General features: G+C 41.5%; 1 protein-coding gene across 3 annotated transcripts in view; it reads right to left on the bottom strand.

The window, feature by feature from the left end:
- Sfrp4 (secreted frizzled related protein 4) overlaps nucleotides 1-13,737 on the bottom strand; it is a 93,230-nt gene extending 79,493 nt beyond the window's left edge. Inside the window, exons 1-6 of one of the 3 annotated variants that reach the window (XM_032885117.1) lie at nucleotides 12,950-13,653; nucleotides 11,706-11,786; nucleotides 11,555-11,620; nucleotides 9,319-9,517; nucleotides 6,212-6,275; nucleotides 2,672-4,317 (exon numbers count right to left, since the gene is read on the bottom strand). In XM_032885117.1, coding sequence (XP_032741008.1) covers nucleotides 4,126-4,317; nucleotides 6,212-6,275; nucleotides 9,319-9,517; nucleotides 11,555-11,620; nucleotides 11,706-11,786; nucleotides 12,950-13,394 — 1,047 coding nt within the window. In that variant the 5' untranslated portion in view covers nucleotides 13,395-13,653 and the 3' untranslated portion in view covers nucleotides 2,672-4,125. Of the gene's footprint in view, nucleotides 1-2,671; nucleotides 4,318-6,211; nucleotides 6,276-9,318; nucleotides 9,518-11,554; nucleotides 11,621-11,705; nucleotides 11,787-12,949 lie in introns of those variants that run through there. The other 2 variants (XM_032885120.1, XM_032885119.1) reach the window with 2 other exon arrangements.

Below are 13,737 nucleotides of genomic sequence, written 5' to 3'. Positions count from 1 at the left end.
AAAGTCAATAGGATGATCAAAGAGCTTAAGTGCTGGTTATAGGCACATTCTTGACAGTTTGACTAGGAATGTGTGTATGTTGAGAGGAGATGTCTTCTGAAATTCTTCTTCAATGACAATTATGTCCCATCAGAACGAATGGACAGGCTCTGTAATTGTTCAGGGTTTGTGTTACACATTTGGACAAGATTAGAGCAATTATTTTTTTGAACCAAAGTTCTCTTTGGAGAACAGTAATATCCCTGACAGTGCAATGTATACACTGGGTATCTGGAGGAAAGGAGTGACTGACAGTGAGAGCAGTGAGGGCCGGGCTTGACTGCTGTAGGAGGGATGTAGTCACTGAGAGCAGTTTGCATGCAGGGCCTAGTAAGCAAGCCCAGATTGGTTGTTGGAAGACATCTGCCTTAAATCAGGGTTTCTCTGCTTCTGGAACTGGCCTAGACCCTGAGTGCAGAGCACAGACTTCTTGACCATGTTCTTTGGCTTTTGTGATTTTCCTGGGGTAAAAACTGGAAGACTGGTCTTCAAGTGCCATCCCATCCCTAGCTCCTCAACAGCAGAGAGGGGAGGACTCTCCTCATTCTCCTGCGCAGCTCTGGAAGGCTGTGCTCTTTCCTGCTTTGTGTCTGACATTAGTATGGATGGTGGAGACAATGATATTGATGGTGGGGAGGATGCCTGGCCTCTCAGCCTGCCATTCGTTGTTCTTGAATGGTAGAGAATTCCTTCCTCCTGGAGGCTACACGGTGGCCTTATGCTTAGAAGTTTTTCCTTCAAGTCTCTTCCTTTGATGGATCAAAGTTACCAGGCTCTGTAATCATCATAGTTAGGATGGTAAAAAGAATTTTACCTGAAATCAGTGACCAAGCTATTCTGTACTCCTTACTGTGACCAACTTCTTCTTGGATCAAGAAGCAGAGCTGAAGATCTCTTTAAGAAATCAGTGAACTAAGAATCAAAGCTATGGTTGGACTCTAATAACTCTTGCCAGCTTGGTATTTGAATGGGGTTGACTCATAACTACTGCTCCTGTGGCACCCAATCAGCATGGACCTAGGAGTTTATATCTGGGTCTTTGTTTATACTTGCAAATAAACTTTCAGGAGCAATCTGTACCAGATGTTTGGTGTGTTACTTTGCTGGGAGAGTAGTATTTTTTCATGACCTCATTTAATATTAATCCCCAAATCCCAAGCAGCTATGTCTGGTGCAAAGACACTCCTAGACATTAAGGGTTTCTGTGTAGATAAGAAAAATAGGCATCAGTGCACATCTGTGTAGTGGATGATTATGCATTAGAAGGGAGAAGAGCTGAGGTATCTTAACTGCTAAATAGTTGGGTAGATCGGCCAGTCACTGAATCATTTGTGCATTCTCTTCTACAGACAGTCGATTGCACTTAGGGATTCTAAATTGTGCTGATGAACAGTGATCAATTGGCTAGGAAATTCAACTGAAGCAGCACTTACTCATCTGGTAGCCTTGGCCTTGTCTATCTACCAACCCAATGGAATCACACGGCAACAAGAATGACGGTGCCTGTTAATCTTTTGAGTGTTGAAAATGTATTCCACCCATCCCCTCTTCCATTGCCATTTGGGCTTTTTGGATCTATTTCAGGGAGCAGAACAAGCTCTCCATCCACCGACACTCATATTATCCAGGTTCCCTTTCCTTCTATTACCCAGTGTTTGTGGTTCCAGGGATCTCTGGCTTGTGCATGATTTATAATAAGAAGGCGATTGAGTTGGGGAGACAATTGGGGAAGGTAAAGGGCTTGGACTGTTGCATTTTTAACCTTAAAATATTGCAAACATGCTTTGGGGAGACAGATGCAGTGGTTTGAATATTCTTACTCAGAGAGTGGCATTGCTGGGACATAGGGCTTTGTTGGAGGAGGTGTGGCTTTGTTGGAGGAAGTTGGTCACTGTGGGGTTGAGCTTTGAGACTCTCCTCCTAGCTGCCTGAGGACAGTCTGCTCCTGGCTTCCTTTGGATGATGATATAGAACTCTCAGCTCCTCCTACACCTGAACACTGCTGTGCTTCCCACCATAATAATGGACAGAAACTCTGGACCTGTAAGCCAGCCCCAATTACTTGGTCATGGTGTCTCTTCACAGCAATGGAAACTCTGAGACAAGCATAAACTGTTTTCTACAAATAATTGATTCTCCTCAGGAGATGGGCTGGAGCCTCTGGGGCATTTGACTTCCTCTTGGCATAAGGAACTATTACTTTTACTGAAGGGGAACAAGCTTCCTTGCAGCCATGTTTGCAATCCTTGACAGAGACACTGTCACTTATCTACTACTGAATATTTGTACTGTCTACTGAGAACAACTGAGCTGTCTCTCAGCAGCTGAAAATGCTCCAGCTGGGTCAGAGAAATGGGATGATCCCACGTGTCTCTCTGCAGGTGCCAGAGTATCTGCCTGGACTTGAACCCCCATTTCCCTCAGGGATCTGCCTGTCTCCTCCCCAGCACTGGAATTACAAACACTGCTTGTCAGGCTCAGCCCGTATACATGGATTCCAGGATCAAATTCAGGTCTTTATGCTCCCACAGCAAGCACTCAGCTTACTAAAACTATCTCCCCAGACCACTATTTGGTATTTTGTGTAATGTAAACTACATAATTTGAGTTAAATATTTAGCATCAATATTACTAAAGTTTATAAAGTCATTTCCCAACTTTTATTGCAGTTTTACACTTAAAATATTTTTACAGAAGTATTTTTCCTCCTTTTCCGCACAGTGTGATGGATTTTCTTTCTAACTCTCTTCTTGTGCTAACAGGCTGCCTAGGCTATCAATAGTTTTTCATGATTTGTGCAGAGACCTTAGAGTTTAGATGCTATGTGAAATACCTAACTGGATTTCATCAAGAGTAAGTGTTTGATACAACAGGATCACTTATTTGTATTCCATTGATGTCGTTAGGCTTCTTAGCAGCTTGAGGTTATGATGCAGGCAAGGCTTAAGCCTTCAGGAGGTAACTAGTGTGCACTCAATACCTCTCCATAAAACTGTTTCTCCTCTTGCCCCTGTCCTGTTCATCTTAGTTTGTGTATCAATGACTATGATATGATACCTCGCTTTCCTCTGACCATTAGGGACAATGGTAAATATGTCTTCAGCTTTCATATTGTTTTGCTAATTCCATGTGTAGTGGGTAACCAAGAGGCCTCTGCTCCCTGTACTAAGGAAACAGTGAGTATGGTGCCTATGGCATAGCACACTGTGAACCAGCTTGGGCATCCCAGCCACCATAGCTCCACAGACACTGCATGGAGGTTGTGAGTACCTGCAAGTGCATAGAGAATATCCTGTCCTATTCATGACTAGAAGAACTACGATGCCCTGGAGTGGGATTGCCCAGCTCTCTTGATGGATTAACCAAGATGTCTCCTTGGTACCCAAGTCATACAGGAGAAAAGAAGCATTCTGTCTGTGGGGTGGCTCATGGGTCACTGTTGAGGAGAATCCAGGATGCTGTGGCAATCAGACAGCAAGAACATAAACATTGACAGTCTGCCTCTCTTTACTCATCATTTTTGGCTTCGTTTTAGAAATTTCTAACTAAAGACAGAAGAGAACGTTTTACAAACCCACATTATCATTTCCCACATCCCATACCTCAAGTTTTTGAAAACCACATTCATCAGAAAACTCTTTCTGCAGACAACAAACACATGAAGATCTTTTATGTATCATTCCTCCTGCCTTTGTCAAAAACATGTTTTCAATAACATTTTATATATCATTAACTTCCTAACAGAAGTCAAAGGATACCCAATATTTTTGTCAAAAAAAGTTTTGCTTGACATAGTATGTGAACTTTATAAGGTACATTTTAGGTCAAAATCTCAAAGCAGAAGGTCACACAGTATGCTCACAGGCCACTCTGAACACAGGTACCTTTCCATAAAAGAAAACTGACAAGTAACAGGGATCTGTGGTTTAAAGAGAAATACTGAAGCTATCATTAAGAGAAATGCTGCAAGACGTGTCTATAAAGAGAACCACAGTGGGTCCTAAGGCAAGTGGTGTGTGGCCTTCGGAAGGCTGTCCCAGGCAGTACCACCTTATCCTGTAAGGGTGGCTCCAACTTGGAAAGTAATTAGCTTGTACTTTTCTTTGGGTTTGACTTTTTGGGTGCACTTCTAGCTTTGATGTTCTTCTTAGGACTGGCAGGTTTGGAAGCAGGTGACCTTCCCTTTGGCTTTGGGGGGTTACTGCGACTGGTGCGGCTGGCTATTTGCTTCTTGTCCTGAGTTGTTCTCTGCTGTTCCTGAAGCCTCTCTTCCCACTGCTGGGAGGCAATTTGTAAATGTTACATGGCATCCTTTTATGCTGTTCAATTGAGATCAGAACTGACCCCTGAGCTTCATATTCAGGCAGTTCTTCTGTAATGTCATGGCAATTACTGTAGATTCCCTATGCTGGGCACTTTTCATGCACCCAGTGATTGGAAAGTGCTCTGTGTGCAAGAAAGTCTCAACACTCATAATTCCTTAGAAGCTCATAAAAGATCTTCTGGACACTGTTGTCACAAGCAGGAAATGAGCATATAGAGGTTATTCACACAGGACCATGGAGCCACTAGAGATAATCCAATATTCTCCAACTGTTTCTAGAGCTCAAGTGCTACCTGTATGCTTCATGGCCGGCCTCAATACAGTATCTCTACACAACAAAGCCTTTTCAAATAATGTTGCTATTGCTAAAAGCAGTAATGAATGTAGTCTCCCTGCAAAGCCAGTGATTTACTATATTGAAGAAATTACCTATATCTAAAACAAAACCAAACCATTCTTCACTGTATCATTCCAAGATCTCATGTGCATAATGCGGACCATGCACAGTACTGTGCTCTGGAGATGCTATGCTTCTTGTTGCCTATATGTACCTACCATAGCGTTTAACTAATATGCTAGGCACAGTAAAAGATAATATCAAGAGTAAAATTATTGCAGCAATGTACTGTAATAAAAGTGGTTTCCCTCAAAATGTCTTATTGTATTGTGTTATATTTTTGAAGTATGATCAGATGCAGAAAAAACAAACAAAACCCATGAGACACAGAGAAACAGATAGGGAGTTGCTGTAACCCACTAAAGTGCCCAGAGCAGTGAGGAATGAGATAACCTGCAGATAACCAAGTTTCCCTCTAAACAAAAATTGTGGCATCCATTCATTCATCCATCCATCCATCCATCCATCCATCCATCCATCCATCCATCCATCCATTTAGCTATTTATTTATTTGGTATGTATGTGCACATACATATGTGGAGTGTGGAGATCAGGGGTTGAATTTATTTCTCCACTGATTTTTCAATTATATTTTTGTCTTGGGACCCAGAAATGCAATTCTGCTAGAATATTGTATCTCATAACAGTGAGCACATGTGCCAAGTAGCTCCCGAGTCTCTGATGGAGTTTTAACACAGGTCTAAGATGGCGGTGTTCCGTTCTATTTTGTAGGCATGCTCAGTCCTCAGCTGTCTTCCTCCTTACTGAGTTCTTCACATACCCCTGTGCCGTGCCTACGTATTTTTATCCTTGCAAACTGAAAAACTTAGTAGGAACAATTTCTTTTGAATAACAAATATAAATTCTCCTCGATATCCTAAATTGACAATGTGCTTTAAAAATTCCAAACCACTTACCATTTTAAGTTGCAGATGATTTTCATCTGGGGTGAGGAGAATACTCTAACTCTAATGTAATCATCAATATGGTGATGGTATCATTGAAATTATACCTTTGACCACAAATAAATTACTTTCTTATAAATTATTTTAAATGCAATATAGCATGGCTACTTGCGGTGTGAGTTTTAGGAATATTTGCATATTTACAACTATATGTTGATTCCAACCCCAGTGAATACCAAATGTTTTCTACTCTTCACTGTATTGACTAAGTTTTAATACAATAAAGAAACAAAAAGGCCCAATTGAACCTGGCAATAACTGCCTTAAAATTGAGTGCAACTGTGTCAACTGTGTCAACGGTTTCTGAAAACAATTCCAAGTAAATTGGGTGTGATTCTCAACTGCAGATTCAAACAGCAGGTGCCTCTTGCCTTTAATGGCTCCTCTGAGAGCTTGGAGAAAAGACATCATGGAGAAAGTCCCAATCTGTAGAATTTCCTTACCGTAATCTCTACCCATTCCTACCGTGTTGTTAATTATACTTACTGTGGACCTTCTGCTTAGTTGATCTCTCCATTTCTCAACTAAACAATTTTCAAGAAGCATCATCCTAAAAAACAGTAAATTTTTGGCAATTAAAATTTGATTATAAAGGTAAAATATCCATATAGGAAATCATACTTGTTTTTTAAATAACCCTTAACTCTATGACTTGTATATCCACTGCTAAAGAATTATGGATTTTTCTTGTTCATGTATGTTTTTCTGAGGAGATTGTATATGTACACAATATTTTACATTACTTTTCATTGTTATACTTATTTTCTGAAATGATTATAAAAACATAAATAAACTATAATAATATACAGAACAACTGTGGATATTTATTTAGCTGTTCTCCACTCTCTATTTACTGTGTTGAATATCCTTGCACAGAATAGTATGCACTGGCTTATTGTTTCCTTTACACAGGTTCTGAGTAGAATACTGGGCCAAAAGGGGCGGGCTCTGTGTGTGTGTGTGTGTGTGTGGGTGTGTGTGTGTGTGTGTGTGTGTGTGTGTGTGGAGAGAGAGAGAGACAGAGAGAGAGGCACTGAGACAGACAGAGAGACACAAAGAGAGGGAGAGACAGAGACAGAGGGAGAGGGAGAAGGAGGAGATGGAGAGGGAGAGGTAGTGTAGAGTTAAGAGAACTAGCTGCTCTTACAGAGGGTCTGAGTTCAGTTCCCAGCATCAACACAGATGCCAACAAACAGTTGTTACCTCCAGTTTCAGAGGCTATAATGGCTTCTTCTGGCTTCCATGGCAACTGCATACATATGATGCACAGACATACATATGGCAAAACAGCCCCCATACACAAAGTAAAAATAGTTTAAAAGGGGGATTTTCAATAGAGTTGTTTTAAAAATAGCCTCATTTTCATTCAATTCACTGTCATTAAAATATTAATTAAAAGTAGAATCTTTTGCTCATTTTTGCTTTGGAAATACAAAGGTAAATTTTAATATTTATTTACTATTTATACTTATAGAGATTTTCTAAATGGATTCATGCAGACATATTTGCATTGTGTTCTTAACATGTTAAATGCTAATTTTTAGAGAATATCTCCATTTTAATCGTATCCGTTACAGAGGCATTTCCTTTCCTGTACACTTTTGTGACCGTTGTGCACATAATATAATATCATCTAGCAACAACGCACCAACATTTTCCCTCGCACGTTCATGCATTGGTTTTGTACTTACGGAGCACTTTGTCTTTCAAGGGTCAGATTTCTAATTATCCACTTTTGTCCTTTCTGATCATGTTTTTAAAATGGTCACTCATTTAATCCACTTTAAATTTGTTTCATTAGGCAGTGGGAAAACAGATTTTCTTTTCAAACAAATATATTTGCAACTAACATATTCATATTGTTTTGTTACACGTCCTGCATTATAGTGTATTCTTTTATTTGTTCTCATTGTTCTCAAGAGCATTCCCCTTAGCTGGATCTCCTTTCCACCAACATGCCTGTGGCTCCAGCTATTGGGAATGGACACTGAGGCAGAGAGCGCACAAATTTGAGGTTTGCCTGGGCTACAGAATGAGTTCAAGGTTAATCTTATGACATTGTCTTAAAAATAAGAAGTGAGCTGAGGGCTGAAGCTTAACTAAGCATTGAAGAACTTGGCTCACGGAGTGCCTGTGACACTAGGTACAATCCTCAGGACTGGAGATTTTTTTATTTAAAAAAAGGAAAACATTCTTGAACTACTGGGATCCAAAACGAGTAGCTTCATGCCAGTTTTGTGCCTCTCATAAGATAGATCTCTAATTACATTCAAAATCTTCTTTACATAAATCCCAGACAAAGAATAATATTTGCACTGGATGAGTCTATAACCCACTCAGTTTCCCAGAAAAAATCTTGTGACTAATAACCTAGTACATCCCTAAATGAACCCTGGTCCACTACAGCAACTTAATGCAAGAGTTAGAGCACTGTCACCCTTGAGACAGTTGCAGGAGAAGAGCTTGAAAGCTAAGAGAGTGCAGTGCTACTGGGGAGGGAACAGCAATGAGGCACTGAAATTAGGACATTTTCAAAAGAGGCATTTGCTTTTCTCTGTAAGGGAGCAAAGTCTTGAACTTTACCAAGAAGCAACATACATGCATGAGTGTCAGTGAATGGAAGAGAGGGCTTGTTATACAACTATACATGATTTTTTTCTTGATGAAATTACATCAAGTTATGGGGTCTATACCCATAACTGTGTGAGCTGCAGAGTTCGTGTCTTCATTCTAAGGAATGTACTGATGTAGAGGAAAGACCAAAACCAGAAATGGGGAGAATATGGGTAAAACAGCACTCCCAGCTAGAGATATATGTGTGATTATTTAATTATACTTTGCTTCGTAATGACTTAAGTTGATAGATATATATTCTCAGATCCAGAAACCAGCTTAAATTGTCTCTCTGTGTGTGTGTGTGTGTGTGTGTGTGTGTGTGTGTGTGTATTTGTGCAATGTTCCATGAAACTAATACAATGACTTAAAATACCTACTCTTACTCAAAATAATTTACTTGTGGATATATTATAAATCAGCTAATGAATTATTAAATAGGTTTTTAGACTCTTTCAAAATATTTTTCAAAATTCCCTTCATCCTATTAACTGGATTATACTATTCATATTAGAAATAAACTGATATTTAGGAAATATAGCTTCTGTAAAGTTTGTATATGCTTGACTCAGGAAGTGGCACTATTTGGAGGTGTGACCTTATTGGAGTAGGTGTGTCACTGTGAGTGTGGGCTTTAAGACCCACTCCTAGCTGCCTGGGGGTTAGTCGGATGAAGATGCCAACCTCTCAGCTCTGTCTGCATCATGCCTGTCTGGATGCTGCCATGTTCCCGCCTTCATGACTATGAACTGAACCACTGAATCTGTAAGCCAGCCCCAATTAAATGTTGTCCTTATAAGAGTTGCCTTGGTCATAGTGTCTGTTTGTAGCAGAAAAACCCTAACTAAAACAGCATCTCAGAAGAGACATTTGCTAAAATATTTTTAAATGACAACTGGTATTACTTTTTTGCTTTAAAACCATGATTGCTCAGTGAGATTCACTCTTCATATACAGTTCCTCTGCTCCCTGCAACCTACCTTGAACGCCGCTCATAACACATGATTAGGACATCTTGATGGGGCAGGATGTGTGGACACTGGCAGGAGGAATTGGTGATGAGGGGGACTTGCGTTCGAGGGATAGGTGATGAAGACTTGAAGATCTCTTTTACATCGACCACAGTTGTGACCTCATTGCAACCACTCCTCTGGACCGCTTTTATTTTGGCATGAATAACTGCAATCAAAAACTCAAGTGAGCGTTGTTATGGAAGCCTTTGGGAGAAACTAGAGACGGTGTTTTGGGGCCAAATTCAGAACTTCTCTTAAAGTGTTATTCCTGTAATTAAGGTCATGCTCAAGCAGCCCAGTACAGGCAGAAAATCCACACTGCTAGACGCAAGGCACCTTACTGTCAACATTGTCCTAAAATTCATGAATCATGCCACAAAATGGAAAGGTAATTAGAAGGCCAATGTTAGCCCGGAATTGGGCTTATCGATCAACCTGACTTTTTGCAAACATTTTTATCCCTTTCTACTTTCCCTCTGCTGAGCTGGAGGACAGGCATATAACCAGCTTTGCAGGCCAAGATAAAGGTTGTATTTGCTCAGTTCTCATGTTGTGCTTGAATTACTTTTTACAGAGGAATTCATTAGTCATAACTGCCAGGTCCCTAGGGAATGCTGGCTTTTATCTAACCACCAGAAATCCTCTTATAGTTCAGGCCCAGCTCAGTTCTCGATATTTGGCCAACCTGGCACCTAACAGTAACATATTCCAACTATGAGGACTCTCTGAAAGCTGCTGTTCTCAGTTCATTTATGTCATGTGAAACTGCAACTTCTAGGGAGTGGAGATGAGGTTGTTATGACAGGCAGATGTTCAGGTCACCACCTTTGATCAAGTTTTAAGTTCCCAATCTTTTGGATCTTTCTACGACTTAGTACTTCTAGTGGAGTTGCAGATCAGCCCAACACAGCTCTGTTTTGAATTCCACCATAGGAAACTGCTTGAGGTGGAGCCAAAACAAAAGCACACCAACTGAACAATTCATTATCAACATGGCTCCAAGGCACGGTACCCCAGAGATGATGGTATCAGAGAAACTCTGGTTAGACCTAACGGGGATTCTGGCATATGAAGCACTAAGCAGAACCGATTAAAATAATATCCACACAGACTATGCTTCAAGGAAAAAAAATACTTGGAAGAAAATGAATTTTTCTTGTCGTTGAATTATCCACATTGGTTATTTATGGCTCTAAAGTCTGACAGTTGAACTACAGATTACTTCCCAAGAGTTCCATATCTCTCTTACTTTGTAAATAATCTAAAGTTTTTCTTTACTGAAATACATGATTTCAGTTAAAATAAGAAAACCAAATCAATGAAGAAATTATCTTTCCTGTTACTTTTTTGTCCTTGTTATTTTAGAAGAAATTTAAAAGACAAGAAATGCAATAAAATATTAAATAGCCCAAGTAGACACTTGATTCGGTTCTTTATTCTTCTCATGTATATGTGTGTCTTGTGTATATGTGTATCTGGTATACATGTATATGTGTGTCTTGTGTATATGTGTATCTGGTATACATGTATATGTGTGTCTTGTGTATATGTGTATCTGGTATACATGTATACCTGTGTCTTGTGTATATGTGTATCTGGTATACATGTATATGTGTGTCTTGTGTATATGTGTATCTGGTATACATGTATATGCCAGTGCAGGCAATTGAATTGTTTCTGATCTCAAGTACAAATCTTTAAAGAACATAGTGACTTCTATTTCCAAATAATGATAGAGAATTAAAAATACTCAAAAATTTTAAAATAGCATGGTTGGTTTGTTTTTCCTTTGGAGGAAGGACTAAATGGTTTATTCAAGTACAAGAGAGGAGGCCAAAGCATCTGTAGCTGTTGGTGAAGGAAAAGACACATGGTCAGGTCTTCATCCTCTGATCTTCAGATAAACAAATCCTGGCCCAAAGCCCTGTCCTTCCTATAGGGAAGGACAACCTGAGAAGGAGACCAGCAGCCTCGGCCATTCTGTGCTTACAAGTTTTCACTGAGACCATTTTTATGTGGTATTTATCTTGTGCTTGCTTTCATTTACCCAGAAAAGAAACTTTATGTTTGTTGAACGGACCAGAAACCATTTGATTACCCATCCAACATCCCCTTTTCCTTGACTACTACATCTAGTCCCCTGTGATTTTGGTGCCTTGGTGTGCCAAGTCCCCAGAGCAAACGCTGTTATCGGAAGACTTACCATAGCTGTAGTTTTTGCTCAGGTATGTTGCCAAAGTTGGCTTCACCTTTTTGCACTTGCACCGATCTGAAAGAGACATAAAATACATGGACAGTGGGGATGGGACATCCCCGTGAGCACAAAGCAAAGGGAGCCTGAGGACAGAACTCACCAGGGCTCAGGTGTTTACAGTCAGCATCAAAGGACCTTTCTTGAACCATCATGTCTGGTGTGATGTCTATCCACTTCACATCTGAAAGATGAACAGAACCATGAGGATGTAGTCAATGACTGGGTCCCCTCATTCGAATGGAATAAGGAACCATTGGAGGCTGCAAGCCAACACAAACATCCAACACAATATCGCCATAATAAAAGTACCTTTCTCAGTAAACCTCAGGCCTAAGAAAGAAGTCTGTGAGTCCAGAATTTCCTTTTTCAAACAGAACTTGATGCAAATGAACATCCATGACACCAACCTGGATGAGTCTCAGCCCTCCCTCCCTCAGATACCCTGATACTGCTGTTCCAAGTCAACAAGTTAACAGGTCTTCTATTAGAACAACCAGACTGTTTCCACATTGCTATCTCCTACTGTGGTGCAGAAACAGTCAACAGTACTAAGCATAACTTCCAGGCTTAATGAAGTCGAAGCAATTGTTTAATTTAAACTATTTTTCTAGTCTTCTGAATAAGGCAAGAGTTTAAAGCAAGGTTCATAAGTCACGCCATCCCCTTGACTCACATCCTAGACCCAGTCTCTTTAAATAAAGGATGATCTGACTTAGGGGAAGCCTCCATAAAATAATGCAATAATGTTCTCAAGTTTCATTTCAAGAAATGAATTCATAATGTTCCTTCCAACAAAAACACTAAAACAGCATAAAAGAAAAAAGCAAAAACAAAATGGAGGAACTGACACAGGATCAGACTAACCAACATGCCACAGTGCTCTGCTCAGTGACCACAACATAGACACAGACCGGAGTTTATCCAGGGCGACTACATTTACAAACTTTATCCTGGTGGTGAGTGGAAATTATTATTGCTCTTTGAGAAAGAACTCACAACCACCACCACGTGGTGGGACTGTTTCAAGGGCAAGAGAAGGTAAACCGTGGAAGCTTACACCGACCCATGTTCATGGTATTTCTTTGCCTAGGCTATTGTTTCTGCTAGTTACCTTAAATAAAAACGCTTAAATGGGTTATACTCAAGCAAACTTATTCCCAGTGTCCTTCAAGGAGCTCTAGAATGTTTCACTCCCTTGAGAAATCCCTGCCCTTCACCTCCCACAAGGCTCAGTGAACTATGCTGGGACAGGAACTGGTGGGCTCTAAGCAGAAACCCTCTGCTTCTCTGAATGTGTTAGTCCCTAGAATGTCTTGGCCTTCCTGATACCGCCTCTTCTCTTACCTTCCGGAAGGTCAGTGACTATCGCCTCGGGAGAGATGCACACTCCACGGTCATAGACAGGCAGCTCATCGCAAGCCAGGCTCTCTGGCCAGCTGTGGTTATACATCTTCATGAGGGGCTCGCAGTCGTCGCGTGCGCGCTGGCACACAGATTTGCAGGGTTTGATGGGATCGTGCAGGAACTCCAGGGTACAGATGGGTGCATACATGGCACAGAGGAAGAAGCGCAGCACAGAGCTACAGTTCACGTCTACCAGCTCCTCGTACTGCTCGATGGCCAGGATGGCGTTCTCCTGAGTGCTGTGGTGCAGGTGGTTGGGCATCCGGGTGATGTTCCAGGGCATGTGCCTACACATGGGGATGCGCACAGCCTCGCAGGGCGCTCCGCGCACTCCCAGAGCCAGGCGCAGCCACAGGCATAACGCCACCAGGATGGAGAGGAGCATCGCACTGTCCTCCTGGGCTGCGGTCCCCACTGGGGACCTTCCCTTCAAGCCCCTCTGATCTCCTTATGTCTTTACCTAGGGGCAGCGAAGTGAGCGTTTCTGCTGGAGCTCCAGTCCGCACTGAACGGGAGTTCTGGGGTTCTGGCCGTCGATCAGCCCTGGGCGCCCGGACACGGCAGCGACAGCACTTACCCTCCAGAGCACAGACCCGCGCAGGAAGCTCCAGTCTCCGGCCCCGCAGCTCGGAGCGCAGCGGGCCACGGCCATTGTGGGACCCTATTTATCCAGACGCGTCCCCTGACGTGGGCTCAGCAGCCTTGGCAGAGGCGAAAGCAGAGCCGGC

The sequence above is a fragment of the Rattus rattus genome, chromosome 14, assembly GCF_011064425.1.
Source record: "Rattus rattus isolate New Zealand chromosome 14, Rrattus_CSIRO_v1, whole genome shotgun sequence".
NCBI classification, from domain to species: domain Eukaryota; kingdom Metazoa; phylum Chordata; class Mammalia; order Rodentia; family Muridae; genus Rattus; species Rattus rattus.
Note: the sequence above shows the minus strand (reverse complement) of the source record. Positions and strands in the feature narration are given on the sequence as shown.